The following is a 16,827-nucleotide window of genomic DNA, read 5'->3' on the forward strand; positions in this document are numbered from 1 at the left end:
TTTCACCGAGTACAACTGTTAGAATTTTGGGTGTTTTTGTTTTCATCTTTTTTTAAATCACAGAACTAGTGCACATGCATTTTGTAAAATTAGAAAATATAGATGGCAAAACTTTTTAAGCTATTGCCACTGCCCAGAAATAACCACTGTAGCTCTGTATTTTAATAAAGTTTTTAATGTGATCTTAGGGCCATAACTTGTGTCATACATCTGGAACGCATTTTTCATGAAGAGATCTTGGATTAGCTTCCACCTATACTCTGAGTCTTCAGTTTGTTGTCATTGCTCCTATTTCTGGTTTCTCATCTATCAGTAGGCTAAATTTCTTTTCCTCTTCTTCATATAAACTTACTTCAAAAAGATTCACTGAGAGGAATAAGGAGCGTTAGTAAAAATAAAAACTATGGTGTTCATTACTTTAAATAGATGAGGTATTCCAGAGGCTATCTTGTAACAAAACATGTACTAAAAATTACTGTTTTAAAGTTAATCTCCACCTGTATTTAGGACCCTGGCACTTCCTATACGTACTTGTGCCTTCACTATGTCTCCCCTTCCTTCAAAGATGCTTGAAGCATTTGCTTCTTAAAACTGTTGGGTCAATTCATGATTCTCTTTTAAACAGGAAACGGTTTGAATGTTTGGCTGCTACCTCCACTTTAAACCATCCACTCTCTTCTTGGCTTTGTAACCTTTATTCTCACTGAGATTGCTGACAATCAAGAAAGCAATGAGCCACGCAAGCTTTAGGAAAAGAAAGTATTCTCGAGTAGCTGCATCATTAGGTACTTTGGAATCCCAGTCAAGTCCTGCTTGGAACTCTGTATATATCCCTTAAATGTGTACAGAGCTTTACACTTTACACAGTTTCTTAGGATTGCCTTGTAAAGGCATATAAGGCTTATAAGTTATTATCCCCATTGTTCAAATGGGAAAATTGACGTTCATTTAGAAAATGGTTTAGCCAAGCACAAAAATCATTATGGCAAAGCTGGGACTAACAACATGTATTAGAGATAGTATCTTTTTAGATTTGTTTTGGGATTCTTTTCGTCTTTAGTCTGGGATTGTGCTAGTGAGTGACTGTATATAACCAAGTTCATATAGTTTGGCTTCCTTTTTTATATTATTTTTCAATGTGTTGGTTTCAGACCCTGCTCTCCTAGTTAAACTAATCATTAATTCTAGAACAATAAGTTTGTCTCCTAAAGACATGTAATGATTTCATTCTTCAAAAAAGATAATTCAGGCATATAAATCTGTGCATGCTTATTGCCTTTTCAATTTTACGATTATTCCTTTTCTGTAGAAGAAATTATGATTATAATTTAAAGGCGATTTTCTAAGTTAGTGAATGCATGAAATTAATTCTGAAGTTATTTTTGTGTCTTTGAGCCTCATTCTGACTTATGAAACCAATATCAGTAATGATACCTCTTTATAGGGTTATAGTGAGAAGTAACTGAAAACTTATGAAATCAGCCTAAAAAAAAAAAATAAATGCTATTAGTTCTCCTTGTGATAAAATTAATAATACTTTGTTCTAATGCAGTGTTTAAGAGATAAAATTATATTTCATTTTTGTTTTTCATCTCACTTAATTCATAACTTTATTAAAGTCTATAATTTTTAATTCCATACTTTACTTTCTATAATCTTTAGTTTGGTTCATTAATCAGAATTACATTCTCCCTTCTTGTATTATTTTCTTTTGCTTTTAAAATTACATTAATGAGCTGACTGTTTAAGAATCATTCTCATGATTCATTCATCTGTTACTCCTCCCTTTTAAATCTTCAGAACTGAAGGTCTTTTGACAAACCAATATTTATAACAGTTTGACAGCAGGATGAGGAACAGCGTTTGTCTTTGTAACAGCTTGAAGAAAGACCCTTTCCAGGATCCAGTCATGCAGTTACAATCTTGACCTCTTTCTTATGCTGGGAACATACATAGAACAGCACCTCCCATGTGTTTTCTTGTCCCATTGACTGTCCATTCACTTCCCATCTGTTTGGCAGTCTTAAAGGAACAGAAGGGGCCCTCTTCTTATAAATCTGTCTTTGCAAGTGATAAATGATGTCCTGTCTCTTTAAGAGCTGCCTGGGTGGTTTTCCTTTTCTTAAAATGTTTCAACGTCTCTTCTAACAAAATTCAGAGTAAAATACGCTTTTAAGAATAAGAAGAAAATAGGAAAAAAAAAAAAGAATAAGAAGAAAATAGGAAAGAAAGAAATGATAAATTGCTTGTATGCTTTCTTAATTATTTGGGACTGAATATTTTACTGGTCATAAGGCTAATGCTTTTTTAGCTTTCCCAATTAATTACCTATATCATAGTTGTTAAATTGTATTGATTTTCAGGCTTTCCTGTGGGGAAAGAAAAGAAATTATTTACTTTGAAATACTGTATTTATTTAAACTTTTTTGAGAAAAAAAATCAATATATGTTAATGAGTTAGCATATAAAATAACTTATAAATATTTTTTCATCATAATTTTGAGTTGATAGTTGTATGAATATGGAATATTTTATGTACTGGATACAGAATGAAATAACTCACAGGAGATGTTTATAATCTTATGGTAGAATCTAACTTTTTAAAAAATGATCATGAATCGTATAGAAATGTATGATTTTTTTCTATTGCTTAAATAATGACTTTAAATATAGATATTTGTATCTTTGCCTTTTCTGAGAATTGAGCAGAAATGAAAATAATTTTCTCTCATTTAGAGATCGTTCATGGAAGGTTAAATGTGATAATATTGTTTCCCAAAAGATGTTCATAAATTACTGATTTTAAAAGCACTGCTGGTATAAAAAGATCCTGTTTAGAGTATTATAGTATATTGTATGAATCAGCTGCCTGTGGTGTATCTTCTACAAACTAGCTTGTTAGTTTACTAATTTCCTACCTTATTCCCAAAACAATTTGATGCAGCTTATAAAGATCTACCCTGTGCAAAAGGTAAGAATTCTTAAATAAAAAGGGTGGAAGGGAAGAGAAAATCCAGGCAAGTGAAATAATGTGAAACATAGGATGAGATTGGTGCTCTCGAGGGCTCTGCATACTTTGCTATAAACAAGCTGCTGATTGAGTCTTGAGCTTCCTACTGGTGTTGCTGAACCAGTCTCTGATCCCCTAGCCCTAGGTACAGCAAAGCCAATCAACTGACACTGGGTTGTGGTGAAGGAATGTTGTTGTTGTTCTATCACTAAGTCATATCCAACTCTTTGCAACCCCCATGACTGTAGCACGCCAGGCTCCTCTGTCTTACCCTGCTCCTCTGTCCTCAACTGTCTCCCGGAGTTTGCTGAGGTTCATGTTCATTGAGTCATTGATGCTATCTAACCATCTCATTCTCTGCCACTGCCTTCTCCTCCTGCCTTCTGTGTTTCCTGGCATCAGTATCTTTTCCAGTGAGTTGGCTCTTCTCATCAAATGGCCAAAGTATTGGAGCTTCAGCATTAGTCCTCCCAATGAATATTCAGGGTTGATTTCATTTAGGATTGGTGGTTTGATCTCCTGGCAGTACAGGAGACTCAGAAGAGTCTTCTCTAACACCATAATTCAAAAGCATTGATTCTTCACTACTCGATCTTCTTTATTGATCATCTCTCACATCTATACGTGACTACTGGAAAAACCATAGCTTTGACTATACAGACCTGTTGGCAAAGTGATGTCTCTGCTTTTTAATACGCTGTATAGGCCTGTCATAGCTTTTCTTCCAAGGAACAAGCATCTTTTAATTTCATGGCTGCGGTCATCATCCACAGTGATTTTGGAGCCCAAAAAAATAAAATCTGCCACTGTTTCCACTTTTTCCCCTTCTATTTGCCATGAAATGATGGGACCAGATGCCAAGATCTTAGTTTTCTGAATGTTGAGTTTTAAGCCAGCTTTTTCCATTCTCTTTCACCCTCATCAAGAGGCTCTTTAGTTCCTCTTCACTTTCTGCCATTAGAGTGGTATCATCTACATATCTGAGTTGTTGATGTTTCTCCCAGCAATATTGATTCCAGCTTGAGCTTCATCCAGCTCAGCATTTCACATGATGTACTCTGCATGTAAGTTGAATAAGCAGAGTGACAATATACAGCCTTGTCAGACTCCTTTCCCAGTTTTGAATCACTTAGTTAATTGTTCCTTGTCTGATTCTAACTGTTGCTTCTTGACCCGCATACAGGTTTCTCGGGAGACAGGTGAAATGGTCTGATACTCCCATCTCTTTAAGAATTTTCCACAGTTTATTGTGGTCCACACAGTCAAAGGCTTCAGTGTAGTCAATGAAGCAGAACAGAAATTATAATTTATTTCACAGACTTTTCTTATGCAGCTTTCTTTCTAAATCGTATTGTTTTGGGGTCTGAAATAAACTTCTAAAACTTTTAAAATCATCTTCTTTTTTTTTTTTTTTAATATTTATTTATTTATTTGGCGGCACTGGGTCCTAGTTGTGGCTTGTGAACTCTTAGTTGCAGCATGTGGGATCTAGTTCCCTGACCAGGGATCGAACCTGGGTCCCCTGCATTGGGAGCATGGAGTCTTAGCCACCGGGCCACCAGGAAAGTCCCTAAAGTAATCATCTTTAATGTTTAGATTAAGTATTGGTTAAGTCAGATAACGCACCTGTCAATAAATGAATGAACAAATGAATGAATATTCATAGGCATCTATTACATAGCAAGTGTAGCACTTGCTGAGTGATTTTAAATGACAGACTTCTTTGTAAGTAAACAATTCATATAAGCCGGCCTATTCCTGGGCAGAGGGTGGGGGAGGGTGACAGTATAAAATGAATCTTTCTAAAATGAACTCTGCAATCCTATGAGAATAATATTATCATTTGTGGTTGCAGTTTTTGCTAGTAGCTTAATATCAGATAAAAAGATACTAAAGAACAAAAGACCACTAATAAGTTTTAAAAGGTGCAATTATTAATAACATCAGAATAGTACATTTCAGTCCTAAGTTTTAAAGTACATTAGTATAGACTTTGAATTTTTTAAGACATATTCCCTCATTTTATTGATAAAGAAATTAGGACTGTGATTTGTCCACAATAGTAAGGTTAAAGGCAAAGCCAGAACTAGAAACGTAGTTCTCCTGATCACATTATCATATGCCTGTTAGTACAGTATGGTCTCATTTTTATAAAAATCATATGAAATAACTACCCCATTGCTGATTAGGAGCATTCGACCAGGGATCCCTAACATTGTTTTTTGTCAGACACTCGTTTTATTTTTGTATACTTCATTTTGTGAAGTCCATGTTTTATAAGATTTGTCTATAATACACTTTTATTTTTAATTTGAAACATAGAATTGCAATTATATCTCTTAATCAGCCCAAACAAATAATTGTTACAAGAGTAGATGTAATTCTAGCCCAAACAAAGATTTCCATTTGAACTTTTGAAGCAATAGAAATAACTCAGAGAACTCTATTTCTACCTCACAGACCCCTGGAAGTCTGGACCCCACCCAGCTTTGAAATTACTGTCCCAGTCTCAAACAGCTTTCCCCAGGACGTAGGAGATGACACCTCCCTCTTCTGTAACAAACAGTAGTCTACCGTTTGTCTTCATTAATGAGTATGTTTCAAAATAGTCATACCTATTTGTAGGGAAGAGAAAAAAAAAAACTGGAGGGCCAGGACTCAGAAGATAAGTGTTAGATTTAAATGTGTATCTTTGATTCTATATCTCTTTGGCTCTTCCTTTCAGCTGTCAAAGGTGTACATGTTTTTTGGTGCTAAGTCTAAGATTTTGACTGTAGTTTTGAGAATCTTGAATCTGGTCTTGATTCACTTGTTTTCGGTTGGTTTTCTTTCCTTGTTTCCCTAGATGATTCCTTTAAACACTAAATTTCTAAAGAGCACTTACAGTGTAATTGTCTAATAAAAAGCAAGCCTGTTCAGGAACAGCATATGTAACATAATAAGAAGTGTTCCTTTAATTTTCAGTCCCTTAGTGAATAGCTTTTTATAGCAAAATTTCACCTACAAGGTGTCCCCAAGCTTGGTAGAAAACGTGCACGCAGCGTGTTATGAAACAGTTCTCTTAAGGAACATTTGGATCTTTGGATGTGTGCTTGTATAAAATACATTGCATCCATAAGTTTGCAGCTCATTTCTCTAAGGCTTTCTCTAAAAACATCAAAAGTTGTAAAAGGTTTATTTCGGTTCATGTGGTAGTGTTTTGTGTGTGATTCTTTGTTCCTGTTCTAAACTGTTATTAACCACTGAAGTGAACCTTCTCCCGGGTTTGGCCTTTTGGATTCACAGTGTATTCAAAACCTAATTACAGATTAGTGTGTTTTTGAGACTTTTAGAGCAAGTATCAGAAGACTCAAAAAGAAAATGAGAGTAGTGGTATCATTTCATGTAGAGATAAAGAGACCCTAAACATGAATGGGTGTCAAGTCATCTGAAGAAAAGAAAAAAGAGAAGGAACTTCATTCACTGGGACTGATGGTTTATGAGTTGGGGATTATGGGAATATTCATGACTCAATCAAGAAGCACAATGAATTGATGTTTGAAATTGTTCATCTTTTAAGTAAATATTGGATAAATGGAAAGTAGACTCCGTATTCACTCCATGTGGAATTGGCTGTTTCAGTGTACAGAAATAGCAGTTTGTTAATCCCTTCCTGAGTTGGTTTAGTTTATCAAGTAAATCACAAATTTATAAGAATTCTCTAGCTATGTAAATATTTAATGCAAATATTTAATAGAAAAAGGAGTTTGCTCTATAATTAGCTTTGCTAATATATACACATTTTTCCATGGGAAAGTAAGTTCTAATGTTGATAAATTAAATACCGTTAAGATTTGGGGATTTGAAAACAGTGTAATAGTGAGACATTAGTTTGAAGGATCAGAAAGTGGTAAGTGTTAGTTGCTAACATTCCAACTTGATTTTTATGCATAACTCAGTTTTCTGTGCAGCCAGATACAAGACATTGCTGGAACTTTACATCAGAATTTAAAATTAATTCAAATATGCAAAATAATGTTGCTTATTATTTGTAATATAACTTCCTTGCAAAGCTTGAAATCATGCTTGTGTGTGCTTGTATGGTCATCATATTTTAGCCTTCTTAAGTAAGATGTAATAATTAAGTCCTCCCTCCCCTCCCCCACCAATTGCTTTTGTGTTCTAAGACCTGAGTATTCTCTGTTCTGTGTTGCTGGGAGCCCACCGGTCTTCATTGTCAACGTTTACCCTGCCCCTTGGTCCCAGACTTGCTCCAGCTCTTGTGATGCTGGCATGACATCCTGGAAGCACGTGAAATGCTGCTTCCCCTCTTGACAACCTGTAACCGTCATTCTCCGTGCCATCCTTTTGGTAACTTCATTTATCAAATACTTACTGAGCATGTGTAGTAAGTCAGACTTTGTTGTAGACACTGAAGACGCTGAGCTTCTTTGGTCCAGTTTCCTGCTCTTATATTGTTCTCCAAGGGTCTCCTTTTAATCTCAAGAGGAAGAAGTAATAATACTCATCTTATCATAATATTCATATTCATAATATTCATATTATGGTAGCATAATATACATTTTTTAGACATTCCTAGACACAGAATTACTTAGGAGGTGCTCAGTAACTATCTTATTCCCTATTTTTATTATCAAAATATCTTCTTTCACAGAAGGCAAAACTTGCGACAGATACACTTGCAATAATAGCATTTGTTTTGTTACCATATAGAGTCTGCATATGGTAGTAGATCTAGTATATGTCTCTGAAATGGAGGAATGTGGACAAGGCTAACTCTCCAGGCTTAATAGCCTCGTCTTTGGCAGTGAAACGTGTGGGGTTATATGAGGACCAAATGAAATGTGGGATCTGAAATCACACAAAACATAGTAGACACTTACAGACTTAGAGAGAGGTAGAAGGTAAGCAAGGAATTCTTCTTAAAGGCAGGGCATCATATGTCCCCATGTCACTTCAGTAAGTACATTATATAAGTGAAGGAACAAATGAAGAAATGAGTTTTCCAATTTAGTATTAAAAAGAAACATTTATCACAGCTATTCTTTTTTCTTTCAACTTTTACCTCCATCCTCTTCTCTCTCGTTTCCTCCCATTAACTTCTTAGTTACTTACTAGTGTTCCTTGTGTTATTCTTGAGGTTTCAGGGCACAGAGGTACAGTGTCTTGATATTCCAGTGGTAAAATATTTTGTAAAAACAACTTTTCAAAGGGAAAATTAGTAATTTTATATTCTGTGGTTTTTATATATAATTAGTTTTTAAAAAAACTTTAATTTATGAGAAACATCACTTATCTTGAATTTTAGAAGAATTTGATTCAGATTCCACAGTTAGGCACATGCATCAGAGTGGCTCTTGGTCTGTGTCAATACAAGTAGATCTTGCTGTGAACAGTCTCTTGTGAGTGATGCTACTGTCCCACACACTCACAGATGGACTGTCAAGCTGAGCATAGAGGTCATTGACAGGGCAAAGGACAGATAGAGCTGGCCCTTCAGCTGCCTGATTGTACTCAGATGATGGAGCAGATAGATTGTGATTTAATACAGTTTTCCCACGTAGAAGTAGTTCTCAGTACAGTGTTCAGAGAGCTGTTAAGGCTCTGAACACTTGGTTGAGATTTCCATGTTTTGTGCTATTTAAGCTGGATGATTTTTTAAAGACCTCATCCATTTCCAAAATTGTATGAGATGATTTAGAAAACTTTCTTCCCCCTATTTCCCAACCTCCTTTAAAGAAAGTCTTCAACTGAGCTATATTATCTGAAACTCTGTAAATGTTCAGTGAAGAAGATATGTGAACTGTTCCTAAGTAACTATATGAAATAATTTTTAAAATAAAAATGTAGCCTTATTTTGTGGAAGGAAGGATGTTTACTGGTTTGACTGCTAGTTAAAAAAACAAAACCCCCCATAAAAAAAAAACAGACTACAAAAAGTACAAACTAAATTTCCAAGAGTTTGATTTTTTTAGATAGAAGCAAGGAATTCTTGTTTATATTTAACTAACGTATTTTCTCAGTAAATAATTTGTTTAAAATATTAGGGGATCCCTCTGCCCTGGCTTTTTTTCGTGTGTATTCATCTCAGTCTAATACTAAGAAGTTCTAAATTACTGGAAAAAGAAAATGAAGACATTGCATTCTTTATATACAACTCTGGTAGGCTATGTTGAGTTCCTGCAGTGCTGACAAGAATTTACCAAAAGAACAGTTCTTTTTATTGGCTGCTCATCACAAATGCTGTCTCATTGATAGAAAAGGATACTTATATCTTTGATTGCAGATTATTTATTTTTAAATGTAAAAGATGCAAATGTTGTAAATCAATTATATTTCAGTTTTTAAAAAATAAAAAAGGAAAGCTGAAAAAATATAAACTTCGTAAGAGTAAGAATAGAAGGTAGAAGGCTTTGCAGTTTTGCCTTTAGGTCACCAACTTTGAACCAGTCATTTCACTTTAATTGATAATTCTCACAAACATATTACGTTAACAGGATAAAAGTGCTTGTTATTATGCTTACTATTGCTCGGTCACTAAGTCATGTCCATGTCCGACTCTTTGCGACCCCATGGACTGCAGCACGCCAGGCTTCCCTGTCCTTCACTATCTCCTGGAGTTTGCTCAAACTGACATCCTTTGAGTCAGTGATGCCATCCAACCATCTCATCCTCTTGTCACCGCCTTCTCCTTTTGCCCTCAATCTTGCCTAGCATCAGGGTCTTTGCTAATGAGTCGCATTAGGTGGCCAAAGTATTGGAGCTTCAGCTTCAGCCATCAGTCCTTCTAATAAATATTCATGGTTGATTTCCTTTAGGATTGACTGGTTTGATCTCCTTGTTGTTTAAGGGACTCTCAGGAGTCTTCTCCAGTACCACAGTTCAATAGCATGCCTAACCTGTGTTTTTTTTTTTTTTTTTCTAACCTGTGTTTTAAAATAGGAGCTACATGATTAAGTTAGCAGTGAAGTAGAATAAATCATGATTCTTTCTGCTTTTAATATTAGGGGATTGGCATGCCATGTGAATACATTTTGAAGGAAATTTGTATATTTCAGAGAGAAATTGTAGATTTTATTTGAACACCTAAAGTGAAAACCTGAAATCAAATGAAATAATGTAAATCTGTCTTCAGTGGCTCTGGTGTTTTTAAACTTTCCTTTCTTCATTCACAAAAAGAAAAGTACTTTTTTTTTTTGTAAGTGTTACTGCCTTTTTCATTTTTGTTGAAGGTACTTCCTACAGTTTCTTTTTTGTCTTTCAGTGTTAGGACATTTTGACATATAAAGTGTACATTTTAATGTCATATTGGTTGATCTTTGTAACTCTTCCTGTTACTTCACACCTAGAAAGTCATTTCCTAGTTGAAGGCCAGTTATATACTCACCTGTATTCTCTTCTAATGTTAAAAAAATTGGTTTGATTATTTTATATTTTCCTCTGTTCCAGATAATGCTAACTGTGAGTCCTTGGTTAGACCCCAGAGAATCTTAACAAATCCTTAAAGTTCTACACATAATTGTATGTGTACCTATATCTATATTTGCCTTTTTCTGTGTAAGAATCTGCAACATTTATTAGATTCTCAAAAGGATCTGTCCCCTACACTCTTCCCCTTTCCAAAAAATTATTAGAAGGGCTATTGCTATAATCTGTTTGAACTTCATTTGGATATCAGATGGTGTGTCATGTGAAGATGATTTTTCCCCTTTTCCTAAGTAGTTCAAGTATCCCAAACCATTGCCTTCAAGAAATAAATTTGTTTTTAATTAATTTCTTATCTTTTTATATCTACAGAAAAAGTTAGAGAAATTCAAGAAAAACTTGATGCATTTATTGAAGCTCTTCATCAGGAGAAATAAATTATAATAAGTGAGTAAAAAAACCTTTTACTGCATTGGTACTGACTAAACACAAAATTTATATTTAAAACTTAATTTAATAGTTTATCATTCTACTTAACTATATCCTACTTACTCCTTAATAATAATCTTAATGTAATTAAATAATTTAAGAAGCAGGAATTTCCAAAACTAGATTCTACAGTTTTTATGTATGATGTTCTTTTGAATAACTTGATCACCTTGTGGCTGAACTAAAAATCTCCCCTAGAACTCATTTTGAACAGAAAAAAGGTGAACAAAGCTAAAATGTTTCATGATATGCTGGTGGCTCATAGGTTTTCTGTTTATAAAGAATTGAACTGTTGCACTCATTTTCTCATTGTTCGTATTCAGTGAATAATCACATATATGTTCACTTGCAAAGCTTTTTATTTTGGGTTGACTAAAAATTTTAATAATTGTTCTTAATCTTATTTTCAGCATTTAAAAACATTTAAATAAACTTTTTCAGTTTAAAATAACTTGACAGCTGTAGAATTTAGGACTCTTCTGAATGTGTGGGCTCTTGTCTAATTCTGTAGTGTGGCGTTGTAAGCAGTGCCTAATAAAATATTATATTTGAAGACTTCCCTTAATAGCAGAGTTAATTGCTAATTATTGCTGAAAAAATATAATTAGGAAGTCTTTTATTGAATAAGTCGAGAAAGGGAAAATGCTATAATTAAGACCTTATCACTTATTTAAAATATTTAATTACTCACTTTATTTGTGAGTCCTTGCTCTGTAGACAGCTTGCAACACAGAAGTAAACGGAGTAGAAATGTGAAAGTTTTTCTCCCTAGCTGCACTGTGTTCAGAAAAGGCCCTTAAATCAGATTGCCTACTTTCTTGTACTGTCGAGGCAATATATTTGAGAAAGCAAGCTAGAAAAAGGAAGCACAACTCAGACCAATATCACATAGAAAGGTACACCAGCAATGCATGAGAGAGGAAGGAGTAAAAAACTTTACAATGATTCTTTGTTACTTTGTTTGTTTCTCTTTCATAAGCTAAGACAGGTATGGATGTATGCAAAAATGTGTCTAGAAACTAAATAGTAACCGTCTTTCACACAGGCCAAAAATAATTCAGTGTTTTTAAGTGTCTGTGCTTGTAAACGTTTTATACAGTTTCAGTGTACGAAAATTTTCTTTTAAAACCATGAAATGTTATGATGTCTTCCTCATTGTCATAGTTACTTACTATCAGTAGTTAATGTTAGAAACATTTGAGAATCTTCTGGATTTGGAGATTCTCTTGATCAGAGTTTGCTTGATACTTTTGTTTACAAATATAGTTTTTTGGGGGGTTGGAATTCACAGAAACCCAATTAAAAATATCAGGTGCATCAGAGTTTGCTTGATACTTTTGTTTACAAATATAGTTTTTTGGGGGGTTGGAATTCACAGAAGCCCAATTAAAAATATCAGGTGCATTTCCATCTCTTTAATGAAATAAGGAAGCCCAGAGCCAACCAGGTCAGTGTCACTTACCTAAGCTGGTCAGTGTGACATCTGGAGTGATTGTTGCTGCCAGGAGCATGCCTTTTCCTGCCAAAGTGTCTGGCCCAGGTGAAGGCCGAGACAGTCCTATGAGGCAGACTGTGTACCGGAAAACAGTCCCAGCTTTTTTTGTTCCCTACTTGTCTCTGCTCTCTAGGGCACTTCCCACCCCTTGGGATTCATGGCTCTGTGAACTGTTACATTTATCTGTGAGTTGGACAGATGATCTATTTTGTATACTGCAAATCCACTTAAAAGAATAAATCTGGGACTTCCCTGGTGGTCCAGTGGTTAAGACTGTGCTCCCAATGCAGGGAGCCTAGGTTCGATAGGTTCCCTGGTTGGAGAACTGATCTCACATGCCACAGGCGAGGCTAGAGAAAAAAAGTAAAAGAATAAATCTGGTGAAACTGTAGCCTTGCTTCATTTGACCATTTAATAAAAGTTGCCAGGCATCTTAAGGAATTTGTATTCTTCTCAGTGAGTTTTGAGATGCATGTAGTTACTCAGCCTGATCATTTTGAATAACTGATACTTGCTGAAGATTAATTCCAATATTTTTTGATTCATCATATTTAATAAAACTGTGTTGTATTGTTCTGGTGGATATTTTAAATTTAATGAAGCTAGCAACTTAGGCAGTTAAGCTTCAATATTTTTATGATCATACAATAGTAAAATTTACTTAGAAATTTTACATTTGTCTCCCCAGACCTAAATTTACCTATGAAAATTCTGTTTATTTTTACAGAATCCTACTCATCATATAATCACCTCTGCATACATCTGAAGAAAGAAAACTCGAAAGTCTTTTGTCTTGCCTTTTTTTCTTCTGCTATTCTGCCTTTCTAAACATAAAATAAAGTCACGGAATAAAAATGATTTATGTGTGTTAGAGGCACTTTAACAGTCAGCTGCCTTTTGAATGGAAGAAAAGTGGAAATGCCATTAACATTCTGTTTTATTGTATTAAAGTGAGAAACTGGGATAATTTAAGTGGTGTGGCCATTAGGCTGTCCTTGAAGATAAGAAACTTGCACTCCTGCTTGTTGTCTCATTTCTGGTGGCACGAGTTCAACTAACTCATTAGCCAGCGTTACTTGATGTAATTTCTTTTCCAGAGAAAGAATGTTAGGTGTTTTGAAATAAAACTTATGGCAATTTTCTAAAGGCTATCAATTGTATATAAAATGATGGTAACCTGCTGAGTTGTTGTCTGTATCTGCAATGTTCTGTGTACAGAAGCTATTTGACCAGGATAGCTCAGTTTATATTTACTTGAAAGAAAATGAGTTAACAGAAAAACTCTTCAAATAGGTTAATTTGTATTACAATTCTGTGTACATTCAGTGAAAGATTTCAACCCTTCATTGACAGCTTAGAAGTTGCCTTAGAAGCTAAGTCAGTAGCAGCTTACCTATTTGATTCAGTTGATGTTTTTGTACTTTCTCTATCCATTTGAATTCATTCATTTTGGATGTTTTATACTTGAGCTAGGCTTTCTTGTTGACAGTGTTTTGTTTTTTTTTTTTTTTAACCTGTTGACAGAGCTGTTGGGTTGTGACGTAAGATGGGGAAGATTAAGAATAATCAGTTGACTAATTCATTTAGACTATTGTCAAACATTTCATTGAGGCCTCAGGAAAAGCCTTCTTTCATAAAACTGTGTTTTAAATGGAAATTATTTCAACAGTTAGAATTATGTTGACCATTCCCTTCTTCCCTGGATGTTTAAAGAAAAATATAAAGTTTAATTCATTGCAGTTCAATTATGGTAATATCCTCACACCATTTTCATGTGGTTTTTTTTTTTTTTTTTTTTTAATATTTTGTAATGGCTAAAGGACTTTAAAGCAAAGAAATAGGCCATTTTTTACTTTCAATGTCTTTGCCATTTAACTCTGCTTCTTGCTGCCTTTTCATTACACCTTTAGTATTCTAATAAAAGTGCCCAGTTTTGTGACAGTTTTTATTTTACAGTTTACTTAATTTTTAAGTTTCTTTAGAATTATGTTCTGGTAACAGTTCCCACATTTTTTTAAATTTAACTTCAGTACATTCTTTATTGTGATCTCTATCAAGGTCTGACACAATATGCAAGGTTAAAGGATACCACAAAATATTTCAGAAATTGAAAATTCAGGAATTATTTGTTATATACTGTTTGATAGGATGTAGATGCAGTTTTAAGCAGAGAGTATCAATATATTTTATTTGGGAGCTGAGTCTTCAAGAACATTTCTGTATCCTTCAGACCTGGGGACAGTGGGTGGGTGGGAGGGTGGGTGAATGGAGAGGGAATAGGGTGCCCCGATGTTCTGTACAAAGGTTAAGAGGTGACCTTACTGGTTAACTCCCTCTAACTATTGCTGGCCATTGAGTGAATACCCTCACTGAAGCAGACATCATTCAGTTAGTAATTCATATTATTGCAGTTGTAAAACACAGCAACTTTACAACTACAAATGTATTTCTAAAAAAAAAAGGAAAAGGACCGTGTTTATTTCTGTGAGCTATGGATAGGGAAAAAAGCGCTCAGCTGTGTTTCTACAGATTTCCCCCAAGCAAAAGGCTGATGTTAAGTCAGTGCTTTTATTGCATCTCTTTCTATAAATTTAAGAAGGGGTGGTTAAAGGAGATGTCTCCATTTCTTTGAGATTGGTATTTGTGATTTAAATATATAAATAAATAATAAAATTTTATTAAAAATCCCATTTTAGAGTCCAGACATTTCCCTGTCCTACTTGGTAATATGACTTCTTTCATGGATTATATATTGTTTTCCTTTATGGTAGATCTCACACTAAGCATGCTTCCCTCCCCACTCAAAAGCTAGCTATTTCTTAAAATTGGATGTTTTAAAAGAAAAAAAAAAAAAACCTCTCAAATTCTCAGCAGTAAACTGTGTTGTGTCAGTAGTTCAGAAATCACAAATGATTCAAATGCAAACAAATCACTACACAAAAGTATAAAAATGTAACAAGTAGAAACAAATTCAGTATACAAAAGTTAAATTCTAATGAGACCAGGAGTCATTTTGTTTTTCACCACAGAATTTGCAAGGAATAGAACGAACAAAGCTCTGTACTGAAGACTGAACAACTGTAAATAGATTGTATCTAAAATTTACTCAATCCAGGTATCAATTTAAGAAATCAAGCTATGTAGGCAGTGAATGATAGGAAATGAGCGGTTCCTGCAGCTTCACGGTTGAACCATAGTTCAGCTGAGCTGTAGTTACAAGCGGAGCAGTCAGCCTTTCTTAGCTGCTTAATTATGTCCTCTTTTCTCTGTATTATCCCCTCTTTCCAGGCTTTACTCCAACACACTCCTTCCCACAAATTATTGAGCCTCCAGATACAAATGAATAGTGTAATAATGAGTAGGGAACGTTGCAGAGAGTGGTATTTCCTGACCTTATAATTTGGGAATTTTGCATATGATATTAAGATTCAGAGTGTAGGTTTAAAAGGTAAATCCCTTAACCAGTCAATAATTTTATTTTTATTTATTTTAGATGTATTTATGTGCTAAAAGAAATATGTTTTAGTTTTCCAATAAAGGGGATCAAAGTTTTGTGGTTTTTGTTGTTTTTTTTTTTCAGTTTTGGTTCTCTAAGCTGGTATATGCTATAGTTTCAGGAACTTCAGCAGTATAGAAATGTGCTTATAAATATGCTTACCTTTTGAATAATCATGGCTTTATGTTTAAATATTTAAAACTTAGCCTTGTTTTTACTTGTGCACTATGAATGAACTTTGTATTATTTTTAAAAATGTTCACACTATATGTAGATGTTACTGCAATTTATATTTTGCCTGTGCTTGATCTAAAATCATTGGTGTAGATGAGTAATTAAAGACACTGAAATCATGTTATTGGAGAGCATCTTTTAAGTTGTCTTTGTTATAATGAGGGGGGGAGAGAGAGAAACTTATGCACCCAGGATGATAATTGACTCCCCAGTATAACCAAATTCATGGTCTAACAAGCCTCTTAATATGTGGCTCTTCTTTGAATGCTTGACTTTCACATGCCTCACATTGCATAGTTGTGCATGATCTAACTATGCTTTTTTTCATGTCTTGATATTTGTCAATACAGTTTGGTATTTGGTAAAATATATTTTTTAAATGTATTTAATTGTATTTTGCTACCATGGCCATCATTTTCATTGATGATGCTAACCTGTTTAGTCATTTATGAGGCTAAGAAGGCATCATTAAGTATTAGAACCAGAAGGAACCTCAAAGATCACTTCATTCCATCCACCACTCGATTATGAACTCCCTTTTTTTTTAATTTTAGAATTTTTCCCAGAACTTTGCTCATGTGTGTGTTTAGTTGCTCTGTCGTGTCCAACTCTTTGCAACCATATGGGCTATGGCCCACCAGGCTCCTCTGTCCATGGGGATTCTCCAGGCAAGAATAC

The 16,827-nt window shown here is 34.4% G+C and overlaps 1 protein-coding gene across 5 annotated transcripts in view; it reads left to right on the top strand.

The window, feature by feature from the left end:
• Positions 1-16,278, top strand: part of OPA1 (OPA1 mitochondrial dynamin like GTPase) — an 82,329-nt gene extending 66,051 nt beyond the window's left edge. For 4 of the 5 annotated variants that reach the window (XM_043874183.1, XM_043874184.1, XM_043874185.1 and 1 more), the window contains 2 exons: positions 10,808-10,882; positions 13,147-15,313. In XM_043874183.1, coding sequence (XP_043730118.1) covers positions 10,808-10,872 — 65 coding nt within the window. In that variant the 3' untranslated portion in view covers positions 10,873-10,882; positions 13,147-15,313. Of the gene's footprint in view, positions 1-10,807; positions 10,883-13,146 lie in introns of all 5 variants that reach the window. The other variant, XR_006335264.1, reaches the window with a different exon arrangement.
• Positions 16,279-16,827: the final 549 nt, after the last annotated feature.

Source organism: Cervus elaphus, chromosome 19 (assembly GCF_910594005.1).
Source record: "Cervus elaphus chromosome 19, mCerEla1.1, whole genome shotgun sequence".
NCBI lineage: Eukaryota > Metazoa > Chordata > Mammalia > Artiodactyla > Cervidae > Cervus > Cervus elaphus.